General features: G+C 44.6%; 1 protein-coding gene across 1 annotated transcript; it reads right to left on the reverse strand.

The window, feature by feature from the left end:
* Positions 1-1,902: 1,902 nt before the first annotated feature.
* LOC112239516 (protein FAM83H) lies at positions 1,903-20,573 on the reverse strand. The gene is made up of 12 exons (XM_042309913.1): positions 20,270-20,573; positions 18,011-18,139; positions 17,398-17,595; positions 15,638-15,802; positions 15,049-15,173; positions 14,554-14,970; positions 11,570-11,707; positions 7,099-7,365; positions 6,271-6,910; positions 4,989-6,126; positions 4,057-4,562; positions 1,903-2,021 (listed from the first exon to the last, which is right to left on the reverse strand). The coding sequence occupies exons 1-12, from the start codon at positions 20,390-20,392 to the stop codon at positions 2,001-2,003; spliced, it is 3,867 nt and encodes a 1,288-aa protein (XP_042165847.1). The 5' UTR covers positions 20,393-20,573; the 3' UTR covers positions 1,903-2,000.
* Positions 20,574-23,498: the final 2,925 nt, after the last annotated feature.

Raw genomic sequence — 23,498 nt, forward strand, 5'->3', positions numbered from 1 at the left:
GTCATTCCAACAAAAGCCCGTCCTCCCCAATTAAGGTGCCACCAACCTCCTGTGCTCTGTCCCTTTAATTCTGATATTATGACTGTCTCATTACAGTTATTAATCATAATGTAGATGACACAACCAATGCCTGGTGATAGGCTATCACCCATCACTTGTTACAGTATTAACAACAAGCCTGTTTTATCTACTACAATATTTACACTAAGAGCCCTTATCATGAACTCGTTATTCAGAACTATATTCCCTCACTTAGTGTTTTTTACAGAGTGTGTTCATGTACTTGGAAATGGTATTTACACGTCTTTGGTGCAGTGGACAGACAGAGACAGACAGAGACAGACAGACAGAGACTTAAAGGTGTGGCAATTTGAATGCTCTTATATAAGATACAGCTCTGTTCCAACATTTTAGAGATCCTTCCTTCCTTCCTTCCTTCCTACCTACCTACCTACCTACCTACCTACCTACCTACCTTCCTCAAAGTGATGTCTTACCTAACTACACTGGATAGGTGAAGATTTTGTGGTGGAAATATCACTCAGACCCAATCCAACTCTCTAAGGCCAGACCCAATCCAACTCTCTAAGGTCAGACCAAATCCAACTCTCTAAGGTCAGACCCAATCCAACCCTCTAAGGTCAGACCCAATCCAACTCTCTAAGGTCAGACCCAATCCAACCCTCTAAGGTCAGACCCAATCCAACTCTCTAAGGTCAGACCAAATCCAACTCTCTAAGGTCAGACCCAATCCAACCCTCTAAGGTCAGACCCAATCCAACCCTCTAAGGTCAGACCCAATCCAACCCTCTAAGGTCAGACCCAATCCAACCCTCTAAGGTCAGACCCAATCCAACCCTCTAAGGTCAGACCCAATCCAACCCTCTAAGGTCAGACCAGGAAGTAAAGGAACTGAAGGATGCATGTTTTCAAGGAACCTGTATTCACACAGGGCTGAAACAAAACAGTCTCAATGTCAACTTGTCATCTAAAGTACTGCTGATTAATTAATAAAATACTTTTTGTAAAGACCTCTCTCTCTCTTTCTCTGTCTCTCTCTCTTTCTTACTGACTGTCGGTCTGTCTTGTTCCAGCTCCTTCAATCTGTATTTTCCCTCTCTCCCCTTCTCTCTCTCTCTCTCTCTCTCACCCTCTCTCTCTCTGTCTCCCTCTCCCTCCCCCTCTCTCTCTCTCTCTCTCTTTCCCCCCCTCCCCTCTCTCCCTCTCTCTCCCCCTCTCTCCCTCTCTCCCTTCCCCCCTCTCCCTCTCTCTTTCCCCCTCTCCCCCAGACCCCCTCTCTCTCTCTCAACCCTCTCTCCCCCCTCTCTCAGACCTCTCTTTCCCCCTCTCCCCTCTCTCTCTGTCTCTCTCCCCTCTCTCTCTGTCTCTCTCTCTCTCCACTGTCTTTACTTCAGAGACGAGTTAATAATAGTGCTGAGTTTGGTGAGTGACGTGGCGCTGTGTAAACCCACAGACATACTTTCAGCATTACCAGTTTACACACACACACACACACACACACACACACACACACACACACACACACTGGGAGTTTGCAGGTCTGTACAGGCATGGTTTATGGCTGGGCATGTTTTCAGTTGCTTTCTTGCAGTAAAAAATGAACACACTCTCTCTCTCACACTCCAGGTGTTTGATGAAGGGTTGCAGTGAATTAGTGAAGAGTTGTCCCATAGAGTCCATATAAAGCAACATAACCAACCAGAGAAGACCAGCTTTGGCACAAATATGGGTACAGTTTCAACTTGTGTTTTTTGTAGTCCGTTTTTTAAAGATTTAGAACTGTGTCTGACTGTATCCAGGAAGACTGCAGTCTGATGACAAAGCTATCTACTGTTGTTGTGTTTTGTGTTCTCTCTCTCTTTCGGGGGTTCTGATGATGCGTTTGCCACATATGTTGGTGAACTGGGAATGGTGTGTGTGTTTGTGAGCCCTCCTCACACACTAAGCTTCCAGTCAATAGCTTCCTCGGCCATCTTTAGTTATCCCAGGTTATTCCCCATCTGCAGAACAACAGGAACAACAGTGAGTGGAATACAATTTGACTCCCTCTCTCATCCTCCTCGTTTCCCTTCGTCATCCCCCTCCACCTCCCTCCCACATCCTCCCCCTTTCCCTTCCTCATCCCCCTCCACCTCCCTCTCTCATCCTCCCCCTTTCCCTTCGTCATCCCCCTCCACCTCCCTCCCTCATCCTCTCCCTTTCCGTTCGTCATCCCCCTCCACCTCCCTCCCTCATCCTCCCCCTTTCCCTTCCTCATCCCCCTCCACCTCCCTCTCTCATCCTCCCCCTTTCCCTTCCTCATCCCCATCCACCCTCTCTCTCATCCTCCCCCTTTCCCTTCCACCCCTCTCATCCTCCTCCTTTCCCCTCCAATTTTCTATCCATCCCTCTCTCATCCCCCTTCCTCATCCCCCTCCACCCCCTATCTCACCCCCTTTCCCTTCGTCATCCCACAGACATACCCTTCTCATCCTCCCCTTTCCCTTCCTCATCCCACTCTCTCATCCTCCCCCACTCTTCCTCACCCCACACCACCCCCTGGGAGTTCATCCTCCCCCTTTCCAGGCATGGTTTATCCCTCCACATGTTTTCATCCTCCCCCTTTCTTTCCTCAAAAAATGAACCCCCTCTCTCATCCTCCCCCTTTCCTTCGTGCCCCCTCCACCCCTAGTGAAGAGTCCTCCCCCTTTCCATCCTCAAGCAACATACCCCCTCCAGATCCTCCCCTTTCCCTTCCTCACAGTTTCACCCCCTGTTTTTCCCCTTTCCGTTCCTTTAAAGATTTAGAACTGTGTCTCCCCCTTTCCCTTCCAGGAAGACCATCCACCCCTCTCTCATCCTCCCCTTTCTTCTACCCCTGTCATCCTCCTTTTTCCTCTCTCTTTTCTATCCACCCCTCTGATCCCCCTTCCTCATCCCCCTCCACCCTGGGATCTCACCCCCTTTCCCTTCGTCATCCCCCTCACCCCTAAGCATCCTCAATAGCTTCCTCATCCATCTTTATCCCCAGGTTATTCCTCACCCCACTCCACCCCCTCTCTCATCCTCCCCTTTCCCTTCGTCATCCCCCTCCACCCCTCTCTCATCCTCCTCCCTTTCCCTTCCTCACCCCCCTCCACCCCCCTCTCTCATCCTCCCCCTTTCCCTTCCTCACCCCCACCCCCTCTCTCTCATCCTCCCCCTTTCCCTTCCTCATCCCCTCCACCCCCCTCTCTCATCCTCCCCCTTTCCCTTCCTCACCAACTCCACCCCCTCCTCATCCTCCCCCTTCCCTTCCTCACCCCTCCACCCCCTCTCTCATCCTCCCCCTTTCCCTTCCTCATCCCCCTCCACCCCCTCTCTCATCCTCCCCCTTTCCCTTCCATCCCCCATCCACCCCTCTCTCATCCTCCCCCTTTCCCTTCCTCACCCCTCTCACCCCCTCTCCATCCCCCCTCATTTCCTCCTCATCCACCCCCTCTCTCATCCCCCCCTTTCCTTCCTCATCCAACTCCACCCCCTCTCTCATCCTCCCCCTTTCCCTTCCTCACCCCTCCCACCCCCTCTCTCATCCTCCCCCTTTCCCTTCCTCACCCCACTCCCCCCCCTCTCATCCTCCCCCTTTCCCTTCCTCACCAACTCCACCCCCTCTCTCATCCTCCCCCTTTCCCTTCCTCACCCCCTCCACCCCCTCTCATCATCCTCCCCCTTTCCCTTCCTCACCCCACTCCACCCCCTCTCTCATCCTCCCCCTTTCCCTTCCTCACCAACTCCACCCCCTCTCTCATCCTCCCCCTTTCCCTTCCTCACCAACTCCACCCCCTCTCTCATCCTCCCCTTTCCCTTCCTCACCAACTCCACCCCCTCTCTCATCCTCCCCCTTATCCTTATCAAACTATCTGTAAAACAATACAAATAAATGTTGTGTAACATCTTTCAACAGCAACATTAACTCCTCAACTCAACTCCTTACACCTCTCTACACTCCCTATAGCCTCCCTCTCCCCTCCTCTCCTCTTCCTTCATTCAGACCTCCTGTCTACTACAGTAGAGTACCTCAAAACGGCTGTAGACCTTCTTCTCCTTCCTCATGCTCTCCATCCTCTTCAGCAGGCTGTCTCTCTCCTGAGGGTTGCCCTGGGGCCTTAGGAAGCGGTTCCTCCCAAGCAACGGATTCCTCTCCAACCCTTCTTTCTCTCCTGCCATGTCTACCCCCTTCTCCCCTCCGGCCTCCTCTCCTCCTCCTCCTCTCTCCAGACGGTTTTTCTGGCTGTTAGCAGAAATCTGTTCCAGGATGACCTTGGTGTCATCTCTCAGGTTGCTACTGAACAGAACCGAGCCGCTGGAAGTCTGGTATCGAGACGGACCTGTCATTTTGTGATTGTCTGAGGAAGTGACGTAGTCTGTGGCTTTAGCGTCGGCAGTAGAAGAGGAGCCTAGGCGTGAAGCTGCGGCCCCAGACTCCTCGGAGCTCTCCACCACAGTTCTCATCGTCTTGTTGTCTCCGCTGGAAGCCGATGTCACACCCCCGGAGCTCTTCTTGTCCTTGGGTCCCAGGAAGCCTTTGGATTAAAGAATGAACGAATGAACACATTTACTAATTAATACATTCAAATCTTAATTGCTCCGAAGGGAATTTGTTTTATAGATCATGAGCACAGCAATTAAAAAATAAAAGATACCAGACAGACCAGACCAGATCAGACAGACAGACAGACAGACAGACCAGACAGACAGACAGACAGACAGACCAGACCAGACAGACCAGACCAGACCAGACCAGACCAGACAGACCCAGACCAGACCAGACAGACCAGACCAGACCAGACCAGACCAGACCAGACAGACCAGACCAGACCAGACAGACCAGACCGACAGACCAGACCGAGACCAGACCAGACCAGACCAGACCAGACCAGACAGACCAGACAGACAGACCAGACAGACAGACCAGACCAGACCAGGACCAGACAGACAGTACAACATACCTTTGAGTTTCTGGGTCTGCTTCTTCAGGAAGTCCAGGGGCTTGGTGTCGACCTTGCCTTCCCCTCCCAGGGTGTTGAGGGAGGTGCTGGAGCCCAGGTTCTTTCCCTCCTTGGACTCAGCGCGAGACATACTGGACAAGCTTTGGGAGCGAGATTTCTTCAGCTCGCTCTTCTCCGCGTCCGTGGCATCTGTTGTTAGCGTTTCCTCATCGCAGGAGATGCGGCGAGGGTGGGAGCTCTTGAACGGCTTCAGAGAAGAGAAAGGCTTCAGAATCTTACTGGGCTCCTTGTCTTTCCTCTGTGACTCTGAGCTGCTGTCTTTCCTCTGTGACTCTGAGCTGCTGTCTTTCCTCTGTGACTCTGAGCTGCTGTCTTTCCTCTGTGACTCTGAGCTGCTGTCTTTCCTCTGCACTGTGGTAGTAGGCTCAAAGGTTTTGAATCTTGAGGTGATGGACAGTTTGCGTGTTCGCTCTAGTGTGGCTGGGACTTGTGGTTTCATCGGTGCAGGCTCTGGAGCAATCACAGAGAAAGAGGGGACTTTGGGGGCTGAGATGGTGGTGGGGGAAGGGTTGGGGGTGGAGGAAGTGGTGGTGGTTGACGAAGTGGTGGTGGACGAAGTGGTGGTGGAGGAAGTGGTGGTGGAGGAAGTGGTGGTGGAGGAAGAGGTGGTGGTGGAGGAGGAGGTGGGGGAAGAGGTGGTGGTAGAGGAGGAGGTGGTGGGGGAAGAGGTGGTGGTAGAGGAGGTGGAGGAGGGGGAAGAGGTGGTGATGGAGGAGGAGGTGGTGGAAGAAGTAGTGTTTGAGAGGTCTGGTGTCTTCTGAAGTGGTCCTTTCATCGCGGCCTCTTTGGATGCGTTTCTCTTAGCAGCCAGCTCCTTGAAGTACTGCAGTCTATTGGCAGGGTCATTCATGTTTACCGGCTGGGGGGGCTCTATCGATGCTGGGGCGACTATGGGGGGCATAGCCTCCTCTTTCAACACAACCTCTTTCTCTTTGTCTTTCTTCTTCTTCTCTCTCTCGTTCTCCTCTGCCTTCTTCCGCCACTCGAATGGTTCTCGGGAAAATCTCTTCTCCAGGATCTGTTGGACGATGGAGGTGGTGCGTAGCATGTCGGATTCCTCATCCTCCTCATTGGCCACCTGCAGCAAATCAAATCAAGCTTTATTTGCATGGCACATACATTTTATGCAAGGTAGCGATACAATGTGCAACAAAAATAAACAAAAAATACAAACACAAATGAAATAAAAACAATCAGAGATGATTTGAAAGGTAATAAAGACCTTCATGCCCAGGCCTCCCAGGTGGGTCTCCGTCTTGGAGGAGGAGAAGATGAGGGAGGAGCGCAGCCGGGAGCTTCTCTGGAGCATCGGGTTGATCCGTGTCCGGAACGACTCGTGTTTGGAGAGCACAACCTCTCCCGAAGCCTCCCTCGACGATGGCATCTCCACATCCACCCCAACCTCCCTCCCCCCCACCTCCCTCTCTCGGTCTTTCTCTCTCACTCTCTCCCGTTCTATGTTCCTGCTATCGGCCCCGTCCTTTCTCGTGCTCTCGGGCACGAAGGGCTTGCCGTACCGTGGCGGTCGGATATCCGGTCTAGGCTTGGAGGGGACATTCGGAGGCTCTCTCGCTTCAAAGCGGGAACCCTCACTGGCGTATGGGTTCCCCTCAGACTCTGGGTCTTGGAAAGCATCAGGGCCCAGAGGTTGTGGCAGCCCCTCCTCTCCTGTGTCTTCGTAGGTGCTGAGGTAGGAGTTGATCCTCCAGCTGCGGAGGCCCTGTCTGGCTTTGGGGTCCTGGTCTGCCACTGCTGGGACTGGGAACAGCTGCTTCTCTGGGGGGTTGGGATGGGTGGGGGAGGACTGGCAGACGTAGGGCTGGCCCACCGTCGGCCTCTTGTGGTCGCTGCCACCTCCGTACCTGGAGAGGTGAGAGGGGGTTACTTTAGTTTAGCCACATTTCTTCTGATATGGTTGAGACAACATTTTGACCTAAACTCTGTGTGTGTGTCACTAAACGCTTCATCAAATAACTGTAGTGGGAGCATTCAACAGTGAAAAGACATTAGTTATCATTCTTCAGTCCAGTGGACCCTCCATACCACATACCTCCCCCCTGCCGGTGGTGGTCCCGGGTTGTGTTTCAGGTCCTGAGAGGAGAGGTAGTCTCTGCCGTAGTCCTCTGGACCAGGAGGTTCCTCATGAGGGTAGCCTGAGTCAGAGTACTGGTCCAGCGCTGGTCTGTTCCTCAGCCTGTCGTAGTGTCCATGGCCTGACCCATGTCCTCCCAGCCCTGAGCCCAGCCCTGAGCCCAGCCCCGGCATTAACCCAGGTCCCTCACCACCCTGGTAGTAGTGGCTGGACTGGCTCTGCTCCCTGGAATACAGAAATAGTCATAAATCATCATCATCATAACCCAACATGCTTTACATATCAGATTATTTTATTAAAGATTATATCATGATTTACATGTGACAGATTATAAATAGGGCCAGAGTTTTGCCTGATTTGATCACAATATTTATTCAAACTGACAAAGACAACATAAACAAACTAACTAACTATCAAACTAACTAATGAAATAACTATCAAACTAACTAATGAACTAACAAACTAACTATCAAACTAACAAACTAACTAATGAACTAACTATCAAACTAACTAATGAACTAACTATCAAACTAACAAACTAACTAATGAACTAACTATCAAACTAACAAACTAACTAGTGAACTAAATATCAAACTAACAAACTAACTAAGGAACTAACTATCAAACTAAAAAACTAACTAAGGAACCAACTATCAAACTAACAAACTAACTAAGGAACCAACTATCAAACTAACAAACTAACTAATGAACTAACTATCAAACTAACAAATTAACTAAGGAACTAACTATCAAACGAACAAACTAACTAAGGAACTAACTATCAAACTAACAAACTAACTAAGGAACTAACTATCAAACTAACAAACTAACTAAGGAACTAACTATCAAACTAACAAACAAACTAATTAACTAACTATCAAACTAACTAAGGAACTAACTATCAAACTAACAAACTAACTAAGGAACTAACTATCAAACTAACAAACTAACTAAGGAACTAACTATCAAACTAACAAACTAACTAATGAACTAACTATCAAACTAACAAAAACTAACTAAGGAACTAACTATCAAACTAAAAAAACTAACTAATGAACTAACTCTCAAACTAACAAACTAACTAATGAACTAACTATCAAACTAACAAACTAACTAATGAACTAACTATCAAACTAACTAAGGAACTAACTATCAAACTAACAAACTAACTAAGGAACTAACTATCAAACTAACAAACTAACTATCAAAACTAACTAATGAACTAACTAAACTAACTAATGAACTAACTATCAAACTAACAAAACTAACTATCAAACTAACAAACTAACTATCAAAACAAACTAACTAAGGAACTAACTATCAAACTAACAAACTAACTAAGGAACTAACTATCAAACTAACAAACTAACTAATGAACTAACTATCAAACTAACAAACGAACTAATTAACTAACTATCAAACTAACTAAGGAACTAACTATCAAACTAACAAACTAACTAAGGAACTAACTATCAAACTAACAAACTAACTAAGGAACTAACTATCAAACTAACAAACTAACTAATGAACTAACTATCAAACTAACTAACAAACTAACTAATGAACTAACCTATCAAACTAACAAACTAACTAAGGAACTAACTATCAAACTAACAAACAAACTAATTAACTAACTATCAAACTAAATAAGGAACTAACTATCAAACTAACAAACTAACTAAGGAACTAACTATCAAACTAACAAACTAACTAAGGAACTAACTATCAAACTAACAAACTAACTAATGAACTAACTATCAAACTAACAAACTAACTAAGGAACTAACTATCAAACTAACAAACTAACTAATGAACTAACTATCAAACTAACTAACAAACTAACTAATGAACTAACCTATCAAACTAACAAACTAACTAAGGAACTAACTATCAAACTAACAAACAAACTAATTAACTAACTATCAAACTAACTAATGAACTAACTATCAAACTAACAAACGAACTAATTAACTAACTATCAAACTAACTAAGGAACTAACTATCAAACTAACAAACTAACTAAGGAACTAACTATCAAACTAACAAACTAACTAAGGAACTAACTATCAAACTAACTAACAAACTAACTAATGAACTAACTATCAAACTAACAAACTAACTAAGGAACTAACTATCAAACTAACAAACAAACTAATTAACTAACTATCAAACTAAATAAGGAACTAACTATCAAACTAACAAACTAACTAAGGAACTAACTATCAAACTAACAAACTAACTAAGGAACTAACTATCAAACTAACAAACTAACTAATGAACTAACTATCAAACTAACTAACAAACTAACTAAGGAACTAACTATCAAACTAAAAAAACTAACTAATGAACTAACTCTCAAACTAACAAACTAACTAATGAACTAACTATCAAACTAACTAAGGAACTAACTATGAAACTAAAAAACTAACTAATGAACTAACTATCAAACTAACAAACCAACTAAGGAACTAACTATCAAACTAACAAACTAACTATCAAACTAACTAATGAACTAACTAATGAACTAACTAATGAACTAACTATCAAACTAACAAACTAACGAATGAACTAACTATCAAACGAACAAACTAACTAAGGAACTAACTATCAAACTAACAAACTAACTAAGGAACTAACTATCAAACTAACAAACTAACTAATGAACTAACTATCAAACTAACAAACGAACTAATTAACTAACTATCAAACTAACTAAGGAACTAACTATCAAACTAACAAACTAACTAAGGAACTAACTATCAAACTAACAAACTAACTAAGGAACTAACTATCAAACTAACAAACTAACTAATGAACTAACTATCAAACTAACTAACAAACTAACTAATGAACTAACCTATCAAACTAACAAACTAACTAAGGAACTAACTATCAAACTAACAAACAAACTAATTAACTAACTATCAAACTAAATAAGGAACTAACTATCAAACTAACAAACTAACTAAGGAACTAACTATCAAACTAACAAACTAACTAAGGAACTAACTATCAAACTAACAAACTAACTAATGAACTAACTATCAAACTAACTAACAAACTAACTAAGGAACTAACTATCAAACTAACAAACTAACTAATGAACTAACTATCAAACTAACTAACAAACTAACTAATGAACTAACCTATCAAACTAACAAACTAACTAAGGAACTAACTATCAAACTAACAAACAAACTAATTAACTAACTATCAAACTAAATAAGGAACTAACTATCAAACTAACAAAATAACTAATGAACTAACTATCAAACTAACTAACAAACTAACTAAGGAACTAACTATCAAACTAACAAACTAACTAATGAACTAACTCTCAAACTAACAAACTAACTAATGAACTAACTATCAAACTAACTAAGGAACTAACTATCAAACTAAAAACTAACTAATGAACTAACTATCAAACTAACAAACCAACTAAGGAACTAACTATCAAACTAACAAACTAACTATCAAACTAACTAATGAACTAACTAATGAACTAACTAATGAACTAACTATCAAACTAACAAACTAACTAATGAACTAACTATCAAACGAACAAACTAACTAAGGAACTAAGTATCAAACTAACTAACTAAGGAACTAAGTATCAAACTAACTAACTAAGGAACTAAGTATCAAACTAACTAACTAAGGAACTAAAACTAACTAACTAAGGAACTAAGTATCAAACTAACTAACTAAGGAACTAAGTATCAAACTAACTAACTAAGGAACTAAGTATCAAACTAACTAACTAAAACTAAGTATCAAACTAACTAACTAAGGAACTAAACTAACTAACAAAACTAACAACTAACTAACTAAGTATCAAACTAACTAACTAAGGAACTAAGTATCAAACTAACTAACTAAGGAACTAAGTATCAAACTAACTAACTAAGGAACTAAGTATCAAACTAACTAACTAAGGAACTAAGTATCAAACTAACTAACTAAGGAACTAAGTATCAAACTAACTAACTAAGGAACTAAGTATCAAACTAACTAACTAAGGAACTAAGTATCAAACTAACTAACTAAGGAACTAAGTATCAAACTAACTAACTAAGGAACTAAGTATCAAACTAACTAACTAAGAAACTAAGTATCAAACTAACTAACTAAGGAACTAAGTATCAAACTAACTAACTAAGGAACTAACTATCAAACTAACAAACTAACTATCAAACTAACTAATGAACTAACTAATGAACTAACTAATGAACTAACTATCAAACTAACAAACTAACGAATGAACTAACTATCAAATGAACAAACTAACTAAGGAACTAAGTATCAAACTAACTAACTAAGGAACTAACTATCAAACTAACAAACTAACGAATGAACTAACTATCAAACGAACAAACTAACTAAGGAACTAAGTATCAAACTAACTAACTAAGGAACTAACTAGTACCTGTGGTAGTGCTGCTCTGTCTCCTCCTGGTTGTTGATGACTCTGTGCTTCATGTATTGTCTGGTCGAGGAGTAGCTCTCCTGGGTTCCCTCTGCGTTGCTTTGGCCCTTATAGTCACTGGCACTTATCTCCATCTGCCTGGGACCACCGGTAACACATACAAACACTTTGATATGGGAACAGTACAAACATACACTTTAATATACTAAGTTACAGTCGTTAGTGAAAGTCTACACACCCCTGGCACAGTTTTCATATTTTACCTCTTTAAAATAACATTTTATATGGGATTAAATTAAAGCTTCCCAAGTATGAACTCTGGGTGTGAAGACATAAGCAATCAAGAAATCTTAGTTTTTTAATATTCAATTTGAAACATTTTCTATAATTTTCATTCACTTTGAAAATGTAGAGTAGGTTGTGTAGATCTGCAGAAAAATATAACATTGAATACATTTTTAGATTGAATTTTTAAGGCATCAAAATGTGAAGATGGTGCAAGTAGACTTTTATGATTAACTTTGGCATCCTATTCAATTCACAGTGAAATATAGGGAATAGGGAATAGGGAATAGCACGCCATTGCAGACGTAACCTTCATGTGATAGAGAGTTCAACATTAAATCTAGTTCTACATTAAATCTAGTTCTACATTAAATCTAGTTCTACATTAAATCTAGTTCTACATTAAATCTAGTTCTACATTAAATCGAGTTCTACATTAAATGTCACGACTCCCGCCGAGGGTGGCTACCCTGCCTGTTCGGGCAGCGCTCGGCGGTCGTCGTCACCGGCCTACTAGCCGTCACCGATCCCATTTCCCTTGTCTGTTGGTTTAGTCTTATTAGTTGCACCTGTTTCTTTAGTGTTTCTTGATTTCTGGTCTATGTCAGCCTGTTAGGCCCGCTTGGGTTTGTAAGGGATTATTTTGTGTTCACTGTCGGTGTTGGATGTATTTTCTCTCCGGATCGTTTTGCCCTGTGCTTGGGCGGGTCAGTGTTTCTGCGCCCTGTGTTTGGGCGGGTCAGTGTTTCTGCGCCCTGTGTTTGGGCACCGAGTGTTTCCCATTTTCTGCGCCCTTGTTTGGGCGGGTCAGTGTCTGTGTTTGGGCGGGTCAGGTTTGTTTGGGCGGGTCAGTCTGTGTTTGGGCAGGTCAGTGTTTCTGCGCCTGTTTGGGCAGGTTTTTGCGCCCTGTGTGTTTGGGCGGGTCATGTTTCTGCGCCCTGTGTTTGGGCTCAGTGTTTCAGCCTGTGTTTGGGCAGGTCAGTGTTTCTGCGCCCTGTGTTTGGGCAGGTCAGTGTTTCTGCGCCCTGTGTTTGGGCGGGTCAGTGTTTGTTTGGGCGGGTCAGTGTTTCTGTGTGTTTGGGCACAGTGTTTCTGCGCCCTGTGTTTGGGCGGGTCATGTTTTTGTGTTTGGGCTCAGTGTTTCTGCGGTTTCTGCGCCCTCGGGTCAGTTTGCCCTGTGTTTGGGCTCAGTGGGCCCTGTGTTTGGGCGGGTCAGTGTTTCTGCGCCCTGTGTTTGGGCGGGTCAGTGTTTCTGCGCCCTGTGCTTGGGCGGGTCAGTGTTTCTGCGCCCTGTGTTTGGGCGGGTCAGTGTTTCTGTGTGTTTGGGCGGGTCAGTGTTTCTGCGCCCTGTGTTTGGGCGGGTCAGTGTTTCTGCGCCCTGTGTTTGGGCGGGTCAGTGTTTCTGCGCCCTGTGTTTGGGCGGTGTTTGGGCAGTGTGTTTCTGCGCCCTGTGTTTGGGCGGGTCAGTGTTTCTGCGCCCTGTGTTTGGGCGGGTCAGTGTTTCTGCGCCCTGTGTTTGGGCGGGTCAGTGTTTCTGCGCCCTGTGTTTGGGCGGGTCAGTGTTTCTGTGTTTGGGCGCCCTGTGTTTGGGCGGGTCAGTGTGTTTGGGCGGGTCAGTGTTTCTGCGCCTGTGTTTGGGCGGGTCAGTGTTTCTGCGCCCTGTGTTTGGGCGGGTCAGTGTTTCTGCGCCCTGTGTTTGGGCAGGTCAGTGTTTCTGCGCCCTGTGTTTGGGCGGGTCAGTGTTTCTGCGCCCTGTGTTTGGGCGGGTCAGGTTTCTGCGCCCTGTGTTTGGGCGGGTCAGTGTTTCTGCGCCCTGTGTTTGGGCCCTGTGGGCGGGTCAGTGTTTCTGCGCCCTGTGTTTGGGCGGGTCAGTGTTTCTGCGCCCTGTGTTTGGGCGGGTCAGTGTTTCTGCGCCCTGTGTTTGGGCGGGTCAGTGTTTCTGCGCCCTGTGTTTGGGCGGGTCAGTGTTTCTGCGCCCTGTGTTTGGGCAGGTCAGTGTTTCTGCGCCCTGTGTTTGGGCGGGTCAGTGTTTCTGCGCCCTGTGTTTGGGCGGGTCAGTGTTTCTGCGCCCTGTGTTTGGGCGGTTTCTGCGCCCTGTGTTTGTGTTTCTGCGCCCTGTGTTTGGGCGGGTCAGTGTTTCTGCGCCCTGTGTTTGGGCAGGTCAGTGTTTCTGCGCCCTGTGTTTGGGCTGTGTGTGTTTGGGCGGGTCAGTGTTTCTGCGCCCTGTGTTTGGGCGGGTCAGTGTTTCTGCGCCCTGTGTTTGGGCGGGTCAGTGTTTCTGCGCCCTGTGTTTGGGCGGGTCAGTGTTTCTGCGCCCTGTGTTTGGGCGGGTCAGTGTTTCTGCGCCCTGTGTTTGGGCGGGTCAGTGTTTCTGCCCCTGTGTTTGGGCGGGTCAGTGTTTCGCGCCCTGTGTTTGGGCAGTGTTTCTGCGCCCTGTGTTTGGGCGCTGCCCCTGTGTTTGGGCGGGTCAGTGTTTCTGCGCCCTGTGTTTGGGCGGGTCAGTGTTTCTGCGCCCTGTGTTTGGGCGGGTCAGTGTTTCTGCGCCCTGTGTTTGGCGTGACCGTTTTTTGTGCCGGAGAAAGTAAATAGTCTATTATTGAACCCTCTGCTCTCTGCGACCTGACTCCTACCTTCCACACCTAGTAACCCGTGACAATAAATCTGTTTTTTAAATAATACATCTATGTGCACCATCCCACCTGGAGACCATGGAGCGGCCCTGCTCCAGGAAGGACTGCTGCATCCTGAACTGCTGTGACGCTGCAAACGTCCCAAGATTCAGTCCTCCTCCGGATTCTATGGCATGTCGGAACAGGTCATCTCTACGGAATGCAGAACGCTCAGTTTCTCCTCCTCTTCCGAAGGGGTAGCCCGTAAGTTCCGGGGTGTGTCGTTGAAAACCCCGAGGGTGTCGAAGGGGCCCCTTCATGCCGAACTGGTTGCCGTAGTAACTGCTGCTGCTGCTGTCAGAGGAGACGGGCACTAGGGCGTGGTCTACGGTGAGAGGCTGTGATTGGGCGAACAGGATGCGGAACTCCTCGTCAAAGGTGGTGACTAGTTCTCCCAGGAAGAGATGAGCGATGCAGCGATGCAGCTTCTCATAGGACCACATGAAACTAGAGGAAACAGGAAATGACACGTTAGCTTCTACACTAAAGAGGTATCTGATATGGGTTCTATATTTCTATGCTCACCTGTAGTTTCCGCTGAGCACGGCCCTGCAGTCAGCCAATAGGAAGCGGTCTTTCACCTGTCCTTTAAACGACTTCCCTGTCCGACAGAAATACGTCATCCCCGCCACAGTCCGCACACGCATCATCTGTAAAACACACACACACACGCACACACACACGAACACATACACACGAGCACACACACACACACACGAGCACACACACACACTCACAAATGTTATTCAGAGTCACAAAGGTTTAATGTCTTTAATAAATGGTGTTGTTCTGTAGTGGGTTCTAAGCGTAATCCAACCAGTTTAGCCGCTCTGTTGACATTTATGTAACCAGGCTCAGGTCTTGTCCCACTCAGTCAGACGTTATGTCGTAGCACAGTAGGTAAAAATACATTACATTACCGCTATGAGGCTGTTGCCAGTCAACACAAAAACACTGATATTCTGTCTTTAAGACTGTAGGCAGAGTTTATCAAACCATTTTAACCACTGCCATTCCTGCACACCCAGAATGTCTTCAGGAACATGGGATTCTATGGGGAAACGTGAGTCACCCTGCCTGAAATAGTTCAACTAGGGGAAACATTGAGACTCACATGGACAAGGTCTAGGTTGATCTTGCAGTTAGTCACCATGGAGACGAAGTGATGGGCGTTCTGTTCGTCCAATAGGATGTAGACGGGGACGTGACGCGCCGTGGCATCCAGCAAATCAGCAAACAGATCCACATCTGTAAACATGTCCATCACCACGGCAATCACCTAGCAAAGCCCAATCAGAGACATGGAAATATCACATTAGCCAATTAAAAACAGAGGTCACAGGAGGTTGGTGGCACATTAATTGGGGAGGATGGGCTCGTGGTAACAGCTGGAGTGGAATTAGTGGAATGGTATCAAATACATCAAAAACATGGTTTCCATGGTTTCCAGGTGTTTGATGCCATTTCATTTTCTCCCTTCCAGCCATTACTATGAGCTGTCCTCCCCTCACCAGCCTCCACTGCATTAGGTCTAGGTTTATTTAGCAACGTTGTATGGGAAAAATACAGGAAGTGTGATACCATTTAAAAGCAACTTTTGCCTGTCCTTTATAATACCGTATGGAGTCACACTGTCTTGTACACTAGCTCACACTCACAGATAGAAGGGAGGACAGTGAGAGAGACGTGGTCAGCCAGACTAACAGGCTTGGCCACTTTTGACATTTAGACACACACACATACACAGGCACACACACACACACACACACACAGACACACACACACACACACACACACACTGAAACATAATTGTTTTCTATAGGAGGTTGAGCTGAGTGCAAGTCATTCATCTTCAGGGACAGGGTGTGGTGGAGCACAGCAGAGCTGGGGCAGACTGACTGGCTGATTGGCTGACTGACTGGCTGGCAGATACTACTTGACAGATAATCACTATCATAGCTCTATATGCAACACTGGATCTCTGTCTGAGAGATAGTGACTGAGATAAGCCCTGATAAGAACAGAACAGATATTCAGAGGGAATGCTATCGGGATGAGGGTATACTGACTGTCTCATTACAGGGATGAGGGTGTACTGACTGTCTCATTACAGGGATGAGGGTGTACTGACTGTCTCATTACAGGGATGAGGGTATACTGACTGTCTCATTACAGGGATGAGGGTGTACTGACTGTCTCATTACAGGGATGAGGGTGTACTGGCTGTCTCATTACAGGGATGAGGGTATACTGACTGTCTCATTACAGGGATGAAGGTGTACTGACTGTCTCATTACAGGGATGAGGGTATACTGACTGTCTCATTACAGGGATGAGGGTATACTGACTGTCTCATTACAGGGATGAGGGTATACTGACTGTCTCATTACAGGGATGAGGGTATACTGACTGTCTCATTACAGGGATGAGGGTGTACTGACTGTCTCATTACAGGGATGAGGGTATACTGACTGTCTCATTACAGGGATGAGGGTATACTGACTGTCTCATTACAGGGATGAGGGTCTGACTATCTCATTACAGGGATGAGGGTATACTGACTGTCTCATTACAGGGATGAGGGTATACTGACTGTCTCATTACAGGGATGAGGGTATACTGACTGTCTCATTACAGGGATGAGGGTATACTGACTGTCTCATTACAGGGATGAGGGTATACTGACTGTCTCATTACAGGGATGAGGGTGTACTGACTGCTGGAACACACACTTCCACTTTACACCACATAGACCTGAACAGCTGTGTGTATACACCTGAACAGCTTAGTGTGAGTGTGTGTGTGTGTGCGTGTGAGTGTGCATGAGTGAGTGAGTGTGTGTGTGTCTGTGAGTGTGTACAGCCCATCTCTTACATGTTGTGCGTTCTTGATGAGCCTCCTGGCCTGCTCCTTGATGCTGGGCATGTCGGGGTCGCTGGGGTTGACCAGGGTCGTGACCTCTGTGGGGCCGATGAAGCTGTGTGCCTGGAGGGGCCAGCCCAGGTCCAACCCCGGGGCCGCCGTGTCAGAGTGCAACGGCCAGTAGGTGTCAGACGAGCCGTCTGCGTCTGCCTGGGGAAAACATGAGCTGTTAGTGAACTATATTTAGACTATGACAACAGGAAAATATGGATATATTATGTAAAGCTAGATTAAGTAACACATATTACAGCATTCTGCACATGGGAACTGTACACTGTAACCCTACCGTGACACTTAAAAGCATTGAGTGGTTAGCATCATATATGTATATGTGTATATATATATATATGATATTATACAATGCCTCCACCTCTATTTTAGTGACATAAATTAATGAATAATTCATTGTCAGACTCCGTCAGGAATGAGGTGAGACTCCATTATACTAGGACATCTTCACGTAGCTCAGTCTTTCAGAAGACCTTCTCTTCTCATTTCAATAACAGTATCAGTCTTTCAGAAGACCTTGTCATTTCAATAACAGTATAATCATAATAAGCAGTACCTCATGATAAGACAGCTCTGGTACGTTGGAGGCCTGGCTGGGTGTCTGGACGGTGGTCTTGATGTGTTCCATCTCCGGTTGACAAAGGAAGTCCACCACGTCTGCTGTCTGAAGGAACTCATAGTAACCCTGGAGAGAACACACACTGAGTTATTACACACACACTGGGTTATTACACACACTGAGTTATTACACACACACTGAGTTATTACACACACACTGGGTTATTATTACACACACTGGATTATTACACACACACTGGGTTATTACACACATTGAGTTATTACACACACTGAGTTATTACACACAGAGTTATTACACACACTGGGTTATTACACACACTGGGTTATTACACACACTGAGTTATTACACACACAGAGTTATTATTACACACACAGAGTTATTACACACACACTGGGTTATTACACACGCAGAGTTATTACACACACACTGGGTTATTACACACACACACTGAGTTATTACACACACAGAGTTATTATTACACACACAGAGTTATTACACACACACTGAGTTATTACACACACACACTGAGTTATTACACACACACCGTTATTATTACACACACAGAGTTATTACACACACTGAGTTATTACACACACTGTATTATTACACACACACACCGGGTTATTATTACACACACAGAGTTATTACACACACACTGAGTTATTCCACACACACACTGAGTTATTACACACACACCGAGTTATTATTACACACACAGAGTTATTACACACACTGAGTTATTACACACACAGAGTTATTACACACACACTGAGTTATTACACACACACACACACACACACACACACACTGGGTTATTATTACACACACCGAGTTATTATTACACACACAGGGTTATTATTACACACACTGAGTTATTACACACACACTGAGTTATTATTACACACACAGAGTTATTACACACACTGAGTTATTACACACACTGAGTTATTACACACACACTGGGTTATTATTACACACACAGAGTTATTACACGCACTGAGTTATTACACACACCGAGTTATTACACACACACTGAGTTATTACACACACACTGGGTTATTATTACACACACAGAGTTATTACACACACACTGGGTTATTATTACACACACACACTGAGTTATTACACACACACTGGGTTATTACACACACACTGGGTTATTATTACACACACTGAGTTATTACACACACACTGAGTTATTAGACACACACTGAGTTATTACACACACACTGAGTTATTACACACACACTGGGTTATTATTACACACACTGAGTTATTATTACACACACAGAGCTATTACACACACACAGAGCTATTACACACACACAGAGTTATTACACACGCTGAGTTATTACACACACACTGGGTTATTATTACACACGCAGAGTTATTACACGCACTGAGTTATTACACACACTGAGTTATTACACACACACTGGGTTATTATTACACACACTGAGGTATTACACACACACTGAGTTATTATTACACACACTGAGTTATTACACACACACACTGAGTTATTACACACACACTGAGTTATTACACACACACACACACACTGAGTTATTACACACACACACTGAGTCATTACACACACACTGAGTTATTACACACACACTGGGTTATTATTACACACACTGAGTTATTACACACACACTGAGTTATTACACACACACTGAGTTATTACACACACACCGAGTTACTACACACACACTGAGTTATTACACACACACACTGAGTTATTACACACACACTGAGTTATTAGACACACACTGAGTTATTACACACACACACACACTGAGTTATTACACACACACACACCGAGTTACTACACACACACACACACACACACAGAGTTATTACACACACACACTGAGTTATTACACACAACACACACACTGAGTTATTACACACACACACTGAGTTACACACACACACACACACCGAGTTATTACACACACACACACACACACACACGAGTTATCACACAAACACACACTGAGTTATCACTCCCACTGTACCTGTAGGTCTGTCTCACACAGACATCAATGGTTATCACACAAACACACACTGAGTTATCAGGACACACCACACCGGTTGTCCACACACACACAACTCTGAGTTATCACACAAACACACACTGGGGTTAACACACACACACACAAACACACACACACACAAAGGGGCACACAAACACACACACACAGTCCCACGCAAACACTCCCACTGTACCTGTAGGTCTGTCTCCACCAGAGCATCAATGGCGAGACGGTATTCTTCTCTGTAGTGGGGGGGCAGGAAGTTAGGGTCCAGGGGGTTGTCCCCGAAGTCCGAACTCTGGGATCTGTGGGCCATGATGGGGTCGGGTAAAGGGGCTATTGTAAATGGGCTAGGGTAAAGGGGCTAGAGTAAAGGGGCTAGGATAAAGAGGCTCGGGTAAAGGGGTTAGAGGCTAGGGTACAGGGGTTAGGTTACAGGGGTTAGGGGCTAGGGTACAGGGGTTAGGGGCTAGGGTACAGGGGTTAGAGGCTAGGGTAAAGGGGTTAGAGGCTAGGGTAAAGGGGTTAGGGGCTAGGGTACAGGGGTTAGGGGCTAGGGTACAGGGGTTAGAGGCTAGGGTAAAGGGGTTAGAGGCTAGGGTAAAGGGGTTAGAGGCTAGGGTAAAGGGGTTAGGGGCTAGAGTACAGGAGTTAGGGTATAGGGGCTAGGGTACAGGAGTTAGGGTATAGGGGCTAGGGTACAGGGGTTAAGGTAAAGGGACAAACCTGTGGGAGAAATATAGATGCAATATTGTTACTTTATTTAGTAAGGTTCCTCTATTAATACAAGAATCTCCTCAGCAAAGATGTTGGAACAGAGCAAACACACCCTGCTGTCTCGTGTATAGAAACACTCTATCAACAGTCACAGCACTTACAACGCAATCAGAAATTATTCAGACCCCCCGACTTTTTCCACATTTTGTTACATTACAGCCTTATTCTAAAATTGATTAAAATAAAAAAATTGTCCTCATCAATTTACACACAATATCCCATAATGACAAAACTAAAACAGGTTTTTAGACATTTTTGCAAATCTATTCAAAATTTTAAAAACTGAAATACCTTATTTACATAAGTATTCAGACCATTTGCTATGAGACTTGAAATCGAGCTCAGGTACATCCTGTTTCCATTGACCATCCTTGAGATGTTTCTACAACTTAATTGTAGTCCACCTGTAGTAAATTCAATTGATTGGACATGATTTGGAAAGACACACACCTGTCTATATAAAGGTCCCACAGTTGACAGTGCATGTCAGAGCAAAAAATAAGACATGAGGTTGAAGGAATTGTCCGTAGAACTCCGAGACACAATAGTGTTGAGGCACAGATCTGGAGAAGGGTACCAAAACATTTCTGCAGCATTGAAGGTCCCCAAGAACACAGTGGCCTCCATCATTCTTAAATGGAAGAAGTTTGGAACCACCAAGATTCTTCCTAGATCTGGCCGCCCGGCCAAACTGAGCAATCGGGGGAGAAGGACCTTGGTCAGGGAGGTGACCAAGAACCTGATGGTTACTCTGACAGAGCTCCAGAGTTCCTCTGTGGAGATGGGAGAACCTTCCAGAAGGACAACCATCTCTGCAGCACCCCACCAATCAGGCATTTGTGGTAGAGTGGCCAGACAGAAGCCACTCCTCAGTAAAAGGCACATGACAGCTCGCGAGAGAGTATCTGCAGAGAATAATGGGAGAAACTCCCTAAATACAGGTGTAGCAAGATTATATTGTAGCGTCATAACCAAGAAGACTCAAGACTGTAATCGCTGCCAAAGGTGCTTCAACAAAGTACTGAGTAAAGGGTCTGAATAAATGTGATATTTCCGATTTTTTGTTTTTATAAATTTGCTAAAATTTCTAAAAACCTGTTTTTGCTTTGTCATTATGGGGTATTGTGTGTAGATTGAAGAGGGGGGAAAACAATTTAATACATTTTAGAATAAGGCTGTAACGTAACAAAATGTGGAAAAGGTTAAGGGGTCTGAATACTTGTATACTGTCCTGAGAGAGGGTGAGAGAGACAGAAGCAAGCTAGTCCTGGGGCTCTGTCCACAAACACAAACAGACCCCACACCCACAGAGCCCCAGGACAGCAACACAATTTATACCCAACCAAATCATGAGAAAACAAAAAGATAATTACTTCACACATTGGAAAAAAATTACAAAAGAACAGAGCAAACTAGAATGCTATTTGGCCCTACACAGAGAGTACACAGTGGCAGAAAACCTGACCACTGTGACTGACCCAAACGTAAGGAAAGCTTTGACTATGTACAGACTCAGTGAGCATAGCCTTGCTATTGAGAAAGGCCGCCGTAGGCAGACCTGGCTCTCAGGAGAAGACAGGCTATGTGCACAATGCCCACAAAATGAGGTGGAAACTGAGCTGCACTTCCTAACCTCCTGCCAAATGTATGACCATATTAGAGACACATATTTCCTTCAGATTACACAGACCCACAAAGAATTAGAAAACAAACCCAATTTTGATAAACTCCCATATCTACTGGGTGAAATTCCACAGTGTGACATCACAGCAGCAAGATTTGTGACCTGTTGCCACAAGAAAAGGGCAACCAGTGAAGAACAAACACCATTGTAAAGACAACCCATATTTATGTTTATTTATTTTCCATTTTGTACTTTAACTATTTGCACATAATGAGCGAGAGAGAGAGAGAGAGATGTAGACAGGATCATCCATAATAGCGCTGAGTAAACATGTTTTACAGTTGCGTCAGACTGCAAGGTACTATAAGTAATATAATTATAGGTAATATCATTCCAGGTAATATCATTCCAGTCTGGATTCCTATCCTATAGCATCTACAGTTGAAGTTGAAAGTTTACATACACTTGGGTTGGAGTCATTAAAACCCGTTTTTCAACAACTCCACAAATGTCTTGTTAACAAACTTTTCATGTCAGTTAGGACTTCTACTTTGTGCATGACACAAGTCTTTTTTCCAACAATTGTTTACAGACAGATTATTTCACTTATAATTCACTGTATCACAATTCCAGTGGGTCAGAAGTTTACATACACTAAGTTGACTGTGCCTTTAAACAGCTTGGAAAACTCCAGAAAATTATGTCATGGCTTTAGAAGCTTCTAATAGGCTAATTGACATCATTTGAGTCAATTGGAGGTGTACCTGTGGATGTATTTCAAGGCCTACCTTCAAACTCAGTAGCTCTTTGATTGACATCATGGGAAAATCAAAATAAATCAACCAAGACCTCAGAAAAAGAATTGTAGACTTCCACAAGTCTGGTTCATCCTTGGGAGCAATTTCCAAATGCCTGAAGGCACCACGTTCATCTGTACAAACAATAGTATGCAAGTATAAACACCATGGGACCACGCAGCCGTCATACCGCTCAGGAAGGAGACGCGTTCTGTCTCCTAGAG

This window comes from Oncorhynchus tshawytscha, linkage group LG31, assembly GCF_018296145.1.
Source record: "Oncorhynchus tshawytscha isolate Ot180627B linkage group LG31, Otsh_v2.0, whole genome shotgun sequence".
NCBI classification, from domain to species: domain Eukaryota; kingdom Metazoa; phylum Chordata; class Actinopteri; order Salmoniformes; family Salmonidae; genus Oncorhynchus; species Oncorhynchus tshawytscha.

Coding starts and splice junctions, on each gene's coding strand:
- LOC112239516 (XM_042309913.1), bottom strand. CDS start 20,392: ATGGCCCACAGATCCCAGAGTTCGGACTTCGGGGACAACCCCCTGGAC. Junction 17,596..18,010: donor CAGAGCTGTCTTATCATGAG/GTACTGCTTATT, acceptor TGTTTTCCCCAG/GCAGACGCAGACGGCTCGTC. Junction 2,022..4,056: donor AGGTCTACAGCCGTTTTGAG/GTACTCTACTGT, acceptor GTTGTTCTGCAG/ATGGGGAATAACCTGGGATA.